Below are 17,057 nucleotides of genomic sequence, written 5' to 3'. Positions count from 1 at the left end.
AGACACACACACACACACAGTCAGACACACACACACACAGTCAGACACACACACACACACAGTCAGACACACACACACACAGTCAGACACACACACACACACACAGTCAGACACACACACACACACACAGTCAGACACACACACACACACACAGTCAGACACACACACACACACACAGTCAGACACACACACACACAGTCAGACACACACACACACAGTCAGACACACACACACACAGTCAGACACACACACACACAGTCAGACACACACACAGTCAGACACACACACAGTCAGACACACACACACAGTCAGACACACACACACACAGTCAGACACACACACACAGTCAGACACACACACACACAGTCAGACACACAGTCAGACACACAGTCAGACACACACAGTCAGACACACAGACACACACACACACACAGTCAGACACACACAGTCAGACACACAGTCAGACACACACAGTCAGACACACACAGTCAGACACACAGACACACACACAGTCAGACACACAGTCAGACACACACACACACAGTCACACACACACACACAGTCAGACACACACACAGTCAGACACACACAGTCAGACACACACAGTCAGACACACACAGTCAGACACACACAGTCAGACACACACAGTCAGACACACACACACACACACAGTCAGACACAGTCAGACACAGTCACACACAGTCAGACACACACACACAGTCAGACACACACACACAGTCAGACACACACACACACACACAGTCAGACACACACACACACACAGTCAGACACACACACACACACACACAGTCAGACACACACACACACACACACAGTCAGACACACACACACAGTCAGACACACACACACAGTCAGACACACACACACACACACACAGTCAGACACACACACACACACAGTCAGACACACACACACACACACACAGTCAGACACACACACACACACAGTCAGACACACACACACACACACACAGTCAGACACACACACACACACAGTCAGACACACACACACACACACACACAGTCAGACACACACACAGTCAGACAGACACACACAGTCACACAGACACACACACAGTCACACACAGTCACACACAGTCACACACACAGGGAAAACCTACTCATGGCATGATCCAGGTTCATGTCGTTGCTCTTCAGAGCCTCCTCGGCAGGATCCCTCTGTAACACAATGGCAACACGAGACACCCAGTCAGTGACAACTTCAACTATACAATACACAGACTACATGCTTGATACATACATTTAAAATGTGTGGATTCTGAAACCATTTCAAATACTTCATATCTGTGCTTGACTGAAATTGCCTGGTTTAAAGGACAAAATAATTATCCCAAAACCTTACACACCACCCCCCCCCCCGGCACTCCAGGAGGCTGGAGCAAAAGTAGTTGAAATATATCAAATAGTAGTTGAAACCAGGTCTAATTCTGACATTGCAAAACGAATCACATTCATACCGGGAAGCCCATGTCCGTGAGCTGCTTGATGAGACGGTTCATGATCCAGGCTTCGTCTGGCTGGTTGCCAATCTTGCCCTTGGGCGGGCCCTTCTTGGGCGGCTGGCCCCACGAGTTACAGGAGGTGCTGCTCTCCTGGGAGGCGGGGCTGTTCCACATGTCTCCGGCGTCAGCATCCCATTGGCCAGAAGACATGCCCATCTCCTCCTCCCTCCCGCCTCCCCAGCCGTCTTGCATAGATTTGGGGGCTGGAAGAGGAGCAGTGCAGGGTAAATGTCCTGGATATGAATTCCAAGTAAAAGTGATTTAGTAAGTGCCTTGTTGTAATATAGCTGGTTCATTGAAATCTGACTGTAGTGCCCAAACAGTAGTATCAAGCTAACCTTAGTATCTGTGTTTCTGCTGTACCAGTATACTGCAGTCGAGTCTAACCTTAGCACGTAGACAAGCAAGCATTTCACTGTACCATGTGACTAATACACTTTGATTTGACTTTTGAATGCTTGCAAAGATCAAGGGCAACCCCTTTGCGTGCAATTGGAATGCAACCACTTGGTGCCAGTATTGTCACACAAGTCCCTCCTTTTCTTGTCTGCCTTCTAGTATAAAAATTCATGCAATAGCAGAAATAGCAGTGACACCGTGTTCTTCAAGACATCTAGAAAAGAAAATCTTTAACAGAAGCTTTCAGGTGCTTACAAACACAATAGAGTATTTGTTTATTTACTGATGAGTAAGTGAGTGTGGTCCTAACCTGGCTTGCAGGGTGCAGGTCCAGAGGGTCCGTTGTTGCCCCTCCTGTAGGGTCCATTGGGCTCGTGCCCCCCATCGCCCCAGCCTCCAGGAACACCGGGGGGTTTGCCCCAGGCAGAGGTGCCGTTGTCCACTGCAGGAGAGGGGCCAGCGGGTTCCCCCCATGCCAGCTCTGGCTTGGGCTGCTGGACACTGGGCAGCTCCCCCCAGCCTGGGAGAAGAGAGGGAAGGACATATTTATAAATGTATGCTTTAAAGTGATGTGTGCGTCACTTTATTGCAAGTATATTCACTTACAAGACCAGCAAACAGTGATCAGACATATTGTTAGCAGTTGCAGTCTGGCAGTCTAGTTTTACTGCCAGCCAACTGGTTCCATTACTGATGAAAATGGAACCATAAAACTACTGAGGAACAGTGTGTGCTAGCTTCCATTCATTCACTTGCACTACACCCCGTTCTACTCTCAATCCTCAGGCTTTTCCTCCTTGTAAAACAGTGAGCCAAGTTGTTACATGTTAATCAGGGGCAGTATGGCTGTGTACCAAATGCACCCTATTCCCTATATAGTGCATTACTTTTGACCAAGACCCTTTGGGCTCGGGCCAAAAGTAGTGCACTATATAGGGAATAGGGTGCCATTTTGGACGTAAGCATAGGTTGATGCGGTGCCATGATGCTGCTATATATAGTCAGAGGGCTTTCAGCCTACGACAGAAGAGTCCGGCCAAGAGAGAGGGCGAGAGGCAGAGGAGGAGGAGGACGGCCGTGACTGTTTAACTCCTGGCCCAGCTCCCAGACCCTCTTGTCTGAGCTGGCTGAGTCCACCGAGGAGCACTGTGAGCAGGCAGACCAGAGCAGTGTGTGCCAAGCCTGGCTGATCAGTCTCTGGTTACTGGGGTTGTACACAGAGATAAACAGCAGGGGGCACTGGTCTCACTCTCATCCATAACCTTTCAGCGAGAACAGTGCCACAGTCAGCTTTCACTGAAGCGTTTGTCTTTGCAGTGGGGTGCCTTGAAAAGCTATGTGCCATAGCATGTGTGCATGCTCTAGAATGCTGAGCGCTTAGTGCTTTTTAAGGTCGGTTCGGTTTCTACACATTTTCAATTCCAATAATTTAACTTTAAATGCACTATGCATTATGTGGGTTGAATGCTGCAACATAGAATAAAACAATTAATACAAGTCCCATGATGGTAGTGACTGCCCATTAACTGCTTATGAACCTTCATTCACATTACTTTACTCAAATATATCACTTTAATTCCAAGTGATCATCTCATCTCTATAGAGCTGCTGTCTATACTGTCTGACAAGTAGTAGTTCTTCAAAGTAAATAAAGGTATACTACAATGACTGCTGAATAGCAGCTATCAATCACTTAGATCACACAGGTAGAGAGACCTTGCTATGCAACTCTCTCGATCACTCATTCTTCAGTCTCTTATGTAGCAGGCGTAAAAGAAACAGACAGGACAAGTAGGCACATAATGGATTATGGTCATTGTAGGTAATTACCAAACTCCCTAACGGGTGTCATCCGTTTGATATCTAAAGAAACTGTGCAATGTGCACATTGAGCTCACAGAAAACCCCAAACAAAATGGAATTTAAACAATTGAACCATGTCGCTCAATTTGTTGTTTAAAAAAAATGATGAATCGCACCAATATTCAATGACAAAATATATACTTGAACGTTGGATATTTCCTCAGACATAAGTCTGTCACTTGCAGTCTTTCCAGTATAGGTTAATCACAGGGCTAATACCACAATACATTACAGAGGTGCATGATAACCAGTTTTACAGACATTTCAGAAAAGTGAGTGGGGTCAGTTTCTTACCTGGGTTGGCCATAGGTGGTCTGCCCTGGGGTCCACTGCCCTGGTGCGGGGCGGCGGTGTTGGGGGATCCATTGTTGTTGCCGTGGTGCTGGCTGTGTGGCGGGGGCTGTCCATGGTGCGGGTGGTGGTGGTTCATGTGGTGGTGATTGTTGTTGCTAGGGGGGACGGAGGAGTGGTTGTGGCTGTTGTTGACGGCCATGCTTCCGTTGCTCTTGCTGGTCGGTGGCTGGGTGGGGGCGTTGCCTTGGTTACCGTTACCTCCAGTGGGGTTGTTGCGGTCCCACATATTCACGGTCTTGTTGTAGGCGCTGGGGTCTCCCCATGTGGACGTTCCGTCATCGATCTCCATCTTGCGGCGGATGGAGGGAGGAGAGGGTTCCTCCCAGCCGGTGGGCTCCATCGCTGGGTCGGGTTTGGCTCCAGAGCTCCCCGGGCCCCAGCCGGGGTTGGAACTCTGCCTTACAGATGCAGGGCCGCCCCAGGACCCCATGCTGCCTCCTCCTGTTCCAACACCTCCACTATTTCCGTTGGTGCTTTCCTGGGGCTTGGAGCCCCATCCTGGTGCTGGGCCGTTGGTGCTTTCCTGGGGCTTGGAGCCCCATCCTGGTGCTGGGCCGTTGGTGCTTTCCTGGGGCTTGGAGCCCCATCCTGGTGCTGGGCCGTTGGGGCTTTCCTGGGGCTTGGAGCCCCATCCTGGTGCTGGGCCGTTGGGGCTTTCCTGGGGCTTGGAGCCCCATCCTGGTGCTGGGCCGTTGGGGCTTTCCTGGGGCTTGGAGCCCCATCCTGGTGCCAGGTTGTTGGGGCTTTCCTGGGGCTTGGAGCCCCATCCTGGTGCTGGGCTGTTGGGATGCTGGGTCTCCACCCAGCCACCACCTCCAACAGCAGGGGCAGGCTTTGACGCCCAGCCGCCCCCATTTCCTCCACCTCCTCTCGGGCTGTCCTTCCACCCTCCTCCTCCTCCTCGTCCATTTCCTCCTTCTCCTTCCCACATGTGGCTGGAGGATCCATTCTTCTTCACCTCGGCCGGTTCTCTCCACTCTCCTCCATTGGAGCCGTTGGAGCCATTGGAGCCACGGCTGCCACTTCCGTGGCCGGAGCCCCAGCCGTGTGAGGACTTGGGACCCTCTCCCCAGCTCTGGGACTGGTTCTGCTGGGTCTTGGTTGGCCCGTCGTCCCAGGTAGGGGAGGACTTCCCCTCAGGGACGCCCCAGGATTGAACTCCACTCTTGGGGCCATTGTTTGTGGTGTTGTGGCCTTGGGCCATGGGCTCCCCCCAACCACTGACGGAACCGTTGGGGGCCTTGTTGACAGGCTGCTCCCCCCAGCCTGAGCGTGGAGGGCCTCCCCAGCCTGATGGGCCCTCGCTCTTGCCTCCGGAGCCCCCTGAGCCTGGCCTCTGAGATGGTCCCAGGTTGGGGTTGGCTCCCCCGTTCCGGGGGTCCGGTGGGGATCCGGAAGAGGGGCTGCTGGAGCCCTTCCAAGTGTCCCCTCCAGCACCTCCCCTCATCTCGCTGGTTTTCCTCTCGTTGGCGGCGCGCTGCTCCTCCATCTCCCAGGAGGTGTGCTGGCGGACGGGCGTCTGGCCCCAGCCTGTGTTGCAGAGCACCCGGGGGTCCAGGTCCTGCCGAGGCAGGGGAGGGGGGCCTCCATCCTCGCTGCCGGTCCTGTCCCTGCGGTGGGAGCGCCCCTCGCTGCCGCCGCTTCCGCTACCCTCACTAGTCGGGGCCGGGGTTGGCTGGCCCCAGGAGCTTACCTGCTGGTCCTGGGCTGGGCCATCTGAGGAATCCCAGCCTCCTTTGGCCTCGCCTCCACCGCTGGAGGGCTTCCCCCAGTCTCCTCCCCAGCCTCCTTCTCCACCGCCACTCCCGCCTCCTCCGCTGCCAGAGTGGCCCCAGCCGGACATGCCTCCGGAGGGTGTCGAGTCCCAGCCTGAGTTTTTGGAGTCAGCGGAAGTCTTGGTGTCTCCGTTGCCCCAGACGGAGCTCCCTGCGTCTCCGTTGAGCTGGGAGGACTCAGTAGGGGACTGGCCTCCCCAGCCGGGCAGGCCGTGGATGGGGCTGAGTGGCTGCTTAGTGTGGTGGCTATTTTGTCCGTCAGTGTTAAGGTTGGGATGTTCCATGCTGCTGAAAGACACATTCTTATTGGAGGACGGGGCATCAGGGCTCATCATGCCTCCCCAGGTGCTGCTGCTGTTGTTCTCTTCCCCTCCCAGGCTACTGTTGCCCAGGCTGCTGTTGGGAGGAAGTGAGGCGGCGTTGGGGCCACCTCCAGCCCCCTCTTGCCCCAGCACGGGCCAGGCCGAGGGGTTGGCGTTGGGGTTCAGGTTCAGGCTAAAACTGGGCTGGGAGTTCCAGCCGGGTGCTCCTCCACTCCGACCCATGTTGGGCCCTAGGCCGTCGGGTTTGGCTCCCTCAGTGGGGCCCATGGTGATGGGGCCTGATCCGGAGCCCCAGCCCCTGCTGCCGATGGCTCCAACTCCCTGGCCACCGCCAGGCTGCATCATGTTAGTGACGTTAGCTTTGAGAGAGGGGTAGTGGGCCTGCTGGCTAGTAGCCCCCGCGGCTATGCTCATGTTGCTGCTGTTCTCTGGGTTCGTACAGTCAGCGGCTGTGGCACATTCTGAAGGATTCGCTGGTCGGCTGTCGCTGCTGCGACTGATGGAGGGCCAGGCCTCGGTGTCGCTCCCGTCAATGATCACTTGATCCCAGCTACTACTGGTGGTGCTGCTGCTGCGGTCAGTGGCTGGTGGTAAGGCTCCCCAGTGGGGATTCTCATACTGGGCACCAGGACCACTCTGGAAGGGCAGGTCTGGAGGAGAAAAAGAGAAAGATATATATGTGAGTGAGTGAGTGAGAATACCATGTAATAAACTCCCTCAGCTCCTAGAAGAAGTCATTGTACTGTCTCCCCTTGGTTGGTTAAACTGTTACCATCCGACATGGCAGCAGTCAGAGGAGAGCGACGGTCACGCTCTCCTGGTCTGTTCTCCAGTCAGATGCCTGTCATAATCAGAATGTACAGCAGACCGTGCCCCATATCCTATTAGCTATGGCAAATCCATATATTCCTGCTTTGGGGCAGTCAGATGTGGAGTGGCTGGGTGAGCGGTAGGAGCCCTCCCTCTCCTACTTTCACTCCCCCTAACCGTCCTACTCTCCCTCTATGTGAGTGGGTGAAATGGAACCCTCTCCCTTTCCTCCCACCTGCTCTCGCCGTCTCCTCCCAAACTGAGAGGCCCATCAGTCTTCCCTAGCTGTGGCTGTGAAGGGAAGCCCAAGTGGAAAGCTGCTCACTTATTGGAATGAAACCAAGATGGCTCCCTCCTCCATCCATCATGTTACACTCCCTACGCTCCAGCAGGTCCCCACAAAGCACTAGACCCAGCGACACTGATACTGTGGAGACTGCAGAGTAGAGGTCGACCGATTAATTAGGGACGATTTCAAGTTTTCATAACAATCGGAAATCGGTATTTTTGGGCACCGATTTGGCAATTTTTTTTTTTTTTTTTTTTACACCTTGATTTAAATCTTTATTTAACTAGGCAAGTCAGTTAAGAACATATTCTTATTTTCAATGACGGCCTAGGAATGGTGGGTTAACTGCCTCGTTCAGGGGCAGAATTACACATTTTCACCTTGTCAGCTCAGGAGATCCAATCTTGCAACCTTACAGTTAACTAGTCCAACGCTAATACGACCTGCCTCTTTCTCGTTGCACCCCACAAGGCCTGTTACGCAAATGCAGTAAGCTAAGTTAAGTTGCTAGCTGGCATTAAACTTCTTATAAAAACAATCAATCATAATCACTAGTTAACTACACATGGTTGATGATATTACTAGATATTATCTAGCATGTCCTGCGTTGCATATAATCTGACTGAGCATACAAGCATACAAGTATCTGACTGAGCGGTGGTTGGCAGAAGCAGGCGTGTAAACATTCTTTCAAACAGCCCTTTCGTGCGTTTTGCCAGCAGCTCATCATTGTGCATCAAGCATTGCGCTGTTTATGACTTCAAGCCCATCAACTCCCGAGATGAGGCTGGTGTAACCGAAGTGAAATGGCTATCTAGTTAGCGCGCGCTAATAGCGTTTCAAACGTCACTCGCTCTGAACCTTGGAGTGGTTGTTCCCCTTGCTCTGCATGGGTAACGCTGCTTCGATGGTGGCTGTTGTCATTGTGTTCCTGGTTCGAGCCCAGGTAGAGGTGAGGAGAGGGACGGAAGCTATACTGTTACACTTGCAATACTAAAGTGCCTATAAGAACATACAATAGTCAAAGGGAAATAGTCCTATAATTCCTATAATAACTACAACCTAAAACTTCTTACCTGGGAATATTGAAGACTAGACTCATGTTAAAAGGAACCACCAGCTTTCATATATTCTCACGTTCTGAGCAAGGAACTTAAACGTTAGCTTTCTTACATGGCACGGCACATATTGCACTTTTACTTTCTTCCTCAACACAGCATTATTTAAACCAAATTGAACATGGTTCATTATTTGAGGCTATTTGAGGCTAAATTGATTTAATTGATGTATTATATTAAGTTAAAATAAGTGTTCATTCAGTATTGTTGTAATTGGCGGCAGGGTAGCCTAGTGGTTAGAGCGTTGGACTAGTAACCGGAAGGTTGCAAGTTCAAATCCCCGAGTTGTCGTTCTGCCCCTGAAAAGGGAGTTAACCCACTGTCCCTAGGCCGTCATTGACTTGCCTAGTTAAATAAAGGTAAAATAAAATAAAAAAAACAAAAAACAGCCGATTAGTCAGTATCGGCTTTTTTGGTCATCCAATAATCGGTATCGGCGTGGAAAACTCATAATCGGTCGACCTTACTGCAGAGTACATGCATTACTCTGCTTTCTTCAATTGTATCTTTCAAATGCTTATTTTAATATATTTATTCATACTAAGAGCAGGAGAAAAACAAGATAAGTCTAGCCCACACTGTGGAACATCGCCTCAGCCTACAGACAAACACTCATTAACACCGATGAGAAAAACAAGTCCCGGTAACAACTAATAATAGGCAGGTAATCAATGGCCTTATTAATGCTGCTGGAGAGAAGAGAGGAGGTATTGATCCACCAACCACCATGCAAAGCCAACCACTAAACTGGTCTTATCTACAGAGAGGACCTAAGAACACGGTTGTTCCCACTCGTCTTCATGACTTTAGCGCGGGGTCGGGGCCAATTGCATTTCAATCCGAGTCAATTCAGACTGAATAGAAATGAGATTGACCTCAACCCTGCTTACGTTATGAAACTGCACATTGTTGAAGGCTGTATTCTTTTAATATACGTGTTTTTGCAATTCACAAATCCAATAAGCTCATCAATTGTTATATAAAAAATGGTATCCCATTGCTAGCTATATTATCTATGAAACAAAAGCATTTACAATGTCAAAGTCGTCTTAGACATATAGAAAACGTATAGCCTCCGGCTTTCCTTAGACAGTGTGAAACAGTGGGGTGGGTCATATTTGGTCATCACCCCGTTTCAAATGGAGATTCTTACCTTCTCTATTAGCTCGCTATTGGAGTCCACTGGAGTCTATCAGACCGTTTCGTGATTTGCATGATTGCCTGGAGTTTATCCATCACAGATAAAGCTATGGTCAAAACAATCCTGTCAAATAGTGGGTGGGGGACTAGCTTCCGTTTGAGACACACACTGACTGACAGATGTGTGGTTAGGCTTAAGATACAGCGCAACGCACCTCTGAGTCCCTCCAAATGCAATTTTCCCCTCAACATACTTATCTCCTCTTCTCAGACTGCCTTATCACACAGGGTCGTCAGTGTGTGTAGAAAGGAACACACACACACACAGTCTGCAATCAGCTCTACACTTCCTAGAAAGTGTAACCAGAGGTACCACAAAATTCCCATCTCAAATCCTAACTTCAACAATGTTGAAAAAGATTTCCCATTAAAAGTTTCTCCTACTACATTTGAGAAGAAAAAAAACAAGTGCGCCGACTGTTAGGTTCCGCCCCTCGCACTGCCGGCTGTTAGGTTCCGCCCCTCGCACTGCCGGCTGTTAGGTTCCGCCCCTCGCACTGCCGGCTGTTAGGTTCCGCCCCTCGCACTGCCGGCTGTTAGGTTCCGCCCCTCGCACTGCCGGCTGTTAGGTTCCGCCCCTCGCACTGCCGGCTGTTAGGTTCCCCCCCTCGCACTGCCGGCTGTTAGGTTCCGCCCCTCGCACTGCCGGCTGTTAGGTTCCGCCCCTCGCACTGCCGGCTGTTAGGTTCCGCCCCTCGCACTGCCGGCTGTTAGGTTCCGCCCTCCCTCCTTCAAAACTGTACAAATAGAAAATAACATCTGGGGCATCTAGGGTCAAGCTGAGCTGCACGTCCAAGACACATCCCACAAAGCAGTGACAGACCAGCCATGTAACAAAAGAGTGCATTAGGCTGAGTGATCCTTATGTAAGCACACCATGGATCCTTATGTAAGCAACCTACATGCTCTGTTCAAAAGTAGTGCACTATAAAAAGGGAATAGGGTGCCATTTGGGACAACTTTTCTATGGCTTTGTTCACTTAGGAATACATATATCCATACCACATTGATCATAACTCTCCATTGATTTAAATAGTCCCGGTAAGTAACATCTTAAACCCACAACTGAACCACAACCTCTTCCTCATGGCCTTCGAGAACAAACACATCAAAGTCAGTACACAACATCTTATGTCAGTGGCCAGCGCCCACAACAACCAATGAGGTTTTACATGACGCGCATATTTTAGGAGTCGTTCCAACAGAGAGCCCTGTGTGGGTGTGTGAGAGATTCAGTGTCTTTGGCAGGATTTTGCTTTGGTAGGTTTGGCACTGTTTCAACGCCATTGTTTTGGTGCCGTACACCTGCCTGCCTTTCAGTCAAATCGCAGAGATAGCTAACCGCTAACCTAACATACAAAAGCTCATTGTTTCACTGACGCTAACACCCACAATGTCAATCCATGTACCTGCAAGGCTGCTAGGTGTGTGTGTGTGTGTGTGCGCGTTTGTGTATACATACATACATACATACACACTGCTCAAAAAAAATAAAGGGAACACTAAAATAACACATCCTAGATCTGAATGAATGAAATATTCTTATTAAATACTTTTTTCTTTACATAGTTGAATGTGCTGACAACAAAATCACACAAAAATAATCAATGGAAATCAAATTTATCAACCCATGGAGGTCTGGATTTGGAGTCACACTCAAAATTAAAGTGGAAAACCACACTACAGGCTGATCCAACTGATGTAATGTCCTTAAAACAAGTCAAAATGAGGTTAAGTAGTGTGTGTGGCCTCCACGTGCCTGTATGACCTCCCTACAACGCCTGGACATGCTTCTGATGAGGTGGTGGATGGTCTCCTGAGGGATCTCAGGGTGGTGGATGGAGCGAGACATTATGTCCCAGATGTGCTCAATTGGATTCAGGTCTGGGGAACGGGCGGGCCAGTCCATAGCATCAATGTCTTCCTCTTGCAGGAACTGCTGACACACTCCAGCCACATGAGGTCTAGCATTGTCTTGCATTAGGAGGAACCCAGGGCCAACCGCACCAGCATATGGTCTCACAAGTGGTCTGAGGATCTCATCTCGGTACCTAATTGCAGCCAGGCTACCTCTGGCAAGCACATGGGGGGCTGTGCGGCCCCCCAAAGAAATGCCACCCCACACCATGACTGACCCACCGCCAAACCGGTCATGCTGGAGGATGTTGCAGGCAGCAGAACGTTCTCCACGGCATCTCCAGACTCTGTCACGTCTGTCACATGTGCTCAGTGTGAACCTGCTTTCATCTGTGAAGAGCACAGGGCGCCAGTGGCGAATTTGCCAATCTTGGTGTTCTCTGGCAAATGCCAAAGAAATGCCAACGTCCTGCACAGTGTTGGGCTGTAAGCACAACCCCCACCTGTGGACGTCGGGCCCTCATACCACCCTCATGGAGTCTGTTTCTGACCGTTTGAGCAGACACATGCACATTTGTGGCCTGCTGGAGGTCATTTAGCAGGGCTCTGGCAGTGCTCCTCCTGCTCCTCCTTGCACAAATACGGAGGTAGCGGTCCTGCTGCTGGGTTGTTGCCCTCCTACGGCCTCCTCCACGTCTCCTGATGTACTGGCCTGTCTCCTGGTAGCGCCGCCATGCTCTGGACACTTCGCTGACAGACACAGCAAACCTTCTTGCCACAGTTGGCATTGATGTGCCATCCTGGATGAGCTGCACTACCTGAGCCACTCGTGTGGGTTGTAGACTCCGTCTCATGCTACCACTAGAGTGAAAGCACTGCCAGCATTCAAAAGTGACCAAAACATCAGCCAGGAAGCATAGGAACTGAGAAGTGGTCTGTGGTCATCACCCGCAGAACCACTCCTTTATTGGGGGTGTCTTGCTAATTGCCTAGAATTTCCACCTGTTGTCTATCCCATTTGGACAACAGCATGTGACATTTATTGTCAATCAGTGTTGCTTCAATCAGTGGACAGTTTGATTTCACAGAAGTGTGATTGACTTGGAGTTACATTGTGTTGTTTAAGTGTTCCCTTTATTTTTTTGAGCAGTATCTAACGCACACAAGCGTCGCTCCCCCTCTCCCTCTCTGTCTGTCTTCAAGCCCTCCGAGCAGCAAGGAACGCCATTTTATCGGGCAGACCTGAAACTCAGCCAAAAGCTCAGAGGCTGCTGCCTGCAGCAAGAACATCTCACTCTGCCTTCTGCTTTCTCCCTTTCATTTATTTCCCCCCCCCCCCCCCCCACCCCCTCGCACATTTTCTCTGAAGGGGCATAATAGGTTGCATGATAAATCAATCATATACTACACAGAAAAGCGTGCAGCTCAGCCCTATTTTTTTATTCCGTCACAGATACTACAACTCCACGAGCGAAACAAAATAACCCCGGAGTAGAGAGAGAAGAAGAGATAAGAGCTGATGGCAGCTGTAAAGAAGGGGGTCAGGGGTAGAGTGGAAAAATACCTGAAGAGAGGTGGTGCTGCTGCAACACCATGCTGTGAGGCGCTACAGCCATCGCCATCCTCCATTCAATATGTCTGCTACTGCTTCCTTGACACGATGCCAAGAAATTGAGGCTGGCTGGCTGCGTAATGTGAATGTCTACTCAACCTTGCCCACTCTTTTCCTTACAACTCTGTACAACCTTATTTCTGGTAGGCATTCCAATAGATTAGTGAGAAATCTTCCTGCGTCGGGGAAAAAGGTGTGCGTCTGTGTGCGAGAGAAACGGGGGACAAAACCAAAGCTAAGGCAACAAGGGAAAAAAAGGGGACAATTCTATTCCGTCTCTGTTCGGCCGTCAGTAATGTCTAGCTGCTTCCATTCTGGTCCCAATTAGGAGGGCAGTGGGTAACGATGGTGCTCGCTGAATGAATAGCGGCGACAGAAATAAAAACAATACGGCTTCTGTTCTTTGGCTCTGATGCAGCTCCCTGGTACCAAAGATGCAGTGCTGTGACAGCACGCACACACACATCTACAAAATCACTTCATATAGCAGCTCAGCTTCCTATCATAGAGCACTAGCCTACTACTCAGAATAAGACAAGGCGACAGTGATGCTAGCCCTGCCGGGGAAACAACTACCAGGAGATCAGGCTGCTGCTGATAATGAGGAGCCTACTAGCAGGCAGCCAAAAGTTAGACACGGCCTTTCTCTCCCTATGAAAGCCAGGGTGACGGGGAGAAGGGGGGAGGGGTTGACAGTGGCAAAGGGAGAGACACAGAGAGACGGCATGTATGAAGAAAAATAAAGACATGGTGCACCAAAAAGGATTAAGTGCCTGTAATCAACATCTTGGGCAATAGCGTAGCCTTGGAGCTAGCTGTGAAATGCAGCCAGGAGCCACACGAATGGGACCGAACCGGATGCCATTATTCTCCCATTCATTCAACACTGCCAATTCACCACATTATCTCTAGCCAAACCTCACCGTGACGCACCACAAGCATTAAACGCACCATTCAATCCCCTTTGTCCTCAAAATAGACCCTCTTTCCCCTTTCAGGAACTTCTGAGTTCCGGTCTCCAGGATCAAAAGATTCTGGTTTGTTTTCCAGAAATGGAGAGACACAGAGAGAGAAAAAAAAGAGAGAGAAAAGGAGTGAGAGTGGGCACAGGAGGGTTTAAAACCGGAGGGGTAGTTTCCTCTTGGTTCCCTGGCAGAGTCTGTGCTAATGAGGCCACTAGGGGCTGGAGGAAAGAGAAAGAAAGAAAGAAAGAAAGAAAGAGAGAAAAAGAGAGAGAAAGAGGAGAGAGACTGGCATTCTCTCTAGCCTAGTCTGGCCAACTCCATTGACTAGTGGAATCAGTGTCATGCATATAGTGCTGTGAAAAGGTATTTGCCCCCTTCCTGATTTCTTTGCACATTTGTCACACTTAAATGTTTCAGGTCAAACTAATTTAAATATTACACAAAGATAACCCAAGTAAACACAAATTGCAGTTTAAGTGATGATTTTATTTATTAAGGTAAAAAAAGCTATCCGAACCTTCATGGCCCTGTGTGACAAAGTAATTGCCCCCTAAACATAATAACTGGTTGTGCCACCCTCGGCAACTGCAATCAAGCGTTTGCGATAACTGGCAATGAGTCTTTCACATCGCTGTGGAGGAATCTTGGCCCACTCTTCTTTGCAGAATTGTTTACATTCAGCCACATTGGAGGGTTTTTGAGCCACAGCATCTCAGTCGGATTCAAGTCCAGACTTTGACTAGGCCACTCCAAAACCTTCATTTTGTTGTTGTTAAGCCATTCAGGGAGGTGAACTTGCTGGTGTGTTTTGGATCATTGTCCTGCTGCAGAACCCAAGTGTGCTTCAGCTTGAGGTCACAAACTGGTGACCGGACATTCTCCTTCAGGATTTTTTGGTAGAGAGCAGAATTCATGGTTCCATCAATCACAGCAAGTCATCCAGGTCCTGAAGCAGCAAAGCAGCCCCAGACCATCACACTACCACCACCATATTTGACTGTTGGTATGATGTTCTTTTTCTGAAATGCTGTGTTACTTTTACGCCAGATGTAACAGGACACACCTTCCAAAAAGGTTAAACTTTTGTCTTTCCAATCCACAGAATATTCTCCCAAAAGCCTTGGGGATCATCAAGATGTTTTTTGCCAAAAGTGAGACGCGATTGTTATTTCTGGTCAGCAGTGGTTTTCGCCTTGGAACTCTGACATGGATGCCATTTTTGCCTGGTCTCTTTCTTATGGTTGGGTCATGAACACTGACCTCAACTGAGGCAAGTGAGGCCTGCAGTTCTTTAGATGTTGTTGTGGGTTCTTTTGTAAACTCTTGGATGAGTTGTCGCTGCGCTCTTGGGGTAATTTTGGTAGGCCAGCCACTCCTGGGAAGGTTCGCCACCGTTCCAAATTTTCTCCATTTGTGGATAATGGCTCTCACCGTGGTTCGCTGGAGTCCCAAAGCTTTAGAAATGGCTTTGTAATCCTGTTCCTGAATTTGTTTGGATCGCGGCATGATGTCTTGCTTTTTGAGATCTTTTGGCCTACTTCACTTTGTCAGACAGGTTCTACTTAAGTGATTTCTTGATTCAACAGGTCTGGCAGTAATCAGGCCTGGGTGTGGCTTGTGAAATTTAAAACTCTTTCCAGAAAAAAAAAAAAAAAAGCTTTCCAGAAAATGTGATTAACCAGAGTATTCATAATTTTAACAAGGGCAATTTCTTTGTCACATAGGACCACGAAGGTTCGGATAGCTTTTTCCCCTTAATAAATAAATGTATTGCGTAAAATCTGCATTGTGTCATCTTTGTGTAATATTACAATTGGTTTGATGAACTGAAACATTGAAGTGTGACAAATGTGAAAGAAAACAAAGAAATCAGGAAGGGGGGCAAATACTTTCACAGCACCTCAACATTCTTCACTTACGTGGCCCTGACAACGATGGCCAAAGGAATAGCCTTACGGCTAAAGCACATTAGGCAGTGATCACTGATGGGAATACCTGGCTGAACAGTCGCCAATGGGACGTGTTACGTATTGGTCTTTATGCGCAGACAAAACAATAGCGTCTGCAACTGGAATCAAAAGAACAAATATGCCACCCCATCCAGGCGTTTGAAGACAAAGCCAAGGGGCCAAATGTGAAGGGCGGCAGGGCCAACGCATGTTAACATCTAGCCAACAGTATTCCTTCTGGCCACATGCTACGTCACCCAGGGGCTTAGGAGACAGAGAGCCATGAATGAACCAGCTGTTGTAGAGGACTGAGTGCGTTTCCCACAGCACGGCTTGCATCTCAGACCCCCACTACAGCACCTGCTATGCTACGAGACGAAGGCCATACAGGCTGCAGCACTCACTGGGCTGTAAGGCCATCAGCTGTTGTATTGGAGAGGGGGTTGTGTCTAATGAGGACCACAATGGAAATAGGCCTATGACTTGTGTTTAAGGTTCACTATGATTTTTAATGCATTGTTGTTCTCTCACTCGAGTCTTGTGCATTTTTAAAATGGTCAGATAAAATTAATTCATTATTGAATTGGTTGATTGTGTTGTGACCATCCAGGCCTAGTGTGTAGCCAGCTGGGCCTGTGGGCAGACAGATGTGAGAGGACTTAACTGGGTCAAGGCAGTAACAGTGGATCTCCTCACTGACTCTTGTCCAGTCACAGCAGGCCTCTTGGGGCTGGAAGCGCCTGTGTCCTCTCTGTACTGTGAACCATGATGACTTCACTAGCAGGGAGGTCAAAGGGAAGCTGACCACAAAAGCAGAGCTCATCTACATACATAGTGTCGCACATTCAGCCTGGGGACAAATTAGATTGGCCCCATGTTTGCATGAATTTTGACCCATGCTGGCAGGAAAAAAAGTTACCTCGTAAACTTGAGTGATGCTCGATGCCGAAATCAAATGCATGCTTCTCAAAACTGCATCCATCCCAAATCTGTATTCCTT

The 17,057-nt window shown here is 49.4% G+C and overlaps 1 protein-coding gene across 4 annotated transcripts in view; it reads right to left on the bottom strand.

Moving 5' to 3' along the window:
* Positions 1 to 17,057, bottom strand: part of LOC110485100 (trinucleotide repeat-containing gene 6C protein) — a 66,879-nt gene that overhangs the window by 26,496 nt on the left and 23,326 nt on the right. For 2 of the 4 annotated variants that reach the window (XM_036940490.1, XM_036940492.1), the window contains exons 5-8: positions 4,100 to 6,907; positions 2,253 to 2,462; positions 1,499 to 1,776; positions 1,142 to 1,199 (exon numbers count right to left, since the gene is read on the bottom strand). In XM_036940490.1, coding sequence (XP_036796385.1) covers positions 1,142 to 1,199; positions 1,499 to 1,776; positions 2,253 to 2,462; positions 4,100 to 6,907 — 3,354 coding nt within the window. The remainder of the gene's footprint in view (positions 1 to 1,141; positions 1,200 to 1,498; positions 1,777 to 2,252; positions 2,463 to 4,099; positions 6,908 to 17,057) is intronic. The other 2 variants (XM_036940491.1, XM_036940493.1) reach the window with 1 other exon arrangement.

The sequence above is a fragment of the Oncorhynchus mykiss genome, chromosome 13, assembly GCF_013265735.2.
Source record: "Oncorhynchus mykiss isolate Arlee chromosome 13, USDA_OmykA_1.1, whole genome shotgun sequence".
Lineage (NCBI taxonomy): Eukaryota > Metazoa > Chordata > Actinopteri > Salmoniformes > Salmonidae > Oncorhynchus > Oncorhynchus mykiss.
This window is presented reverse-complemented; position numbering and strand designations above follow the sequence as displayed.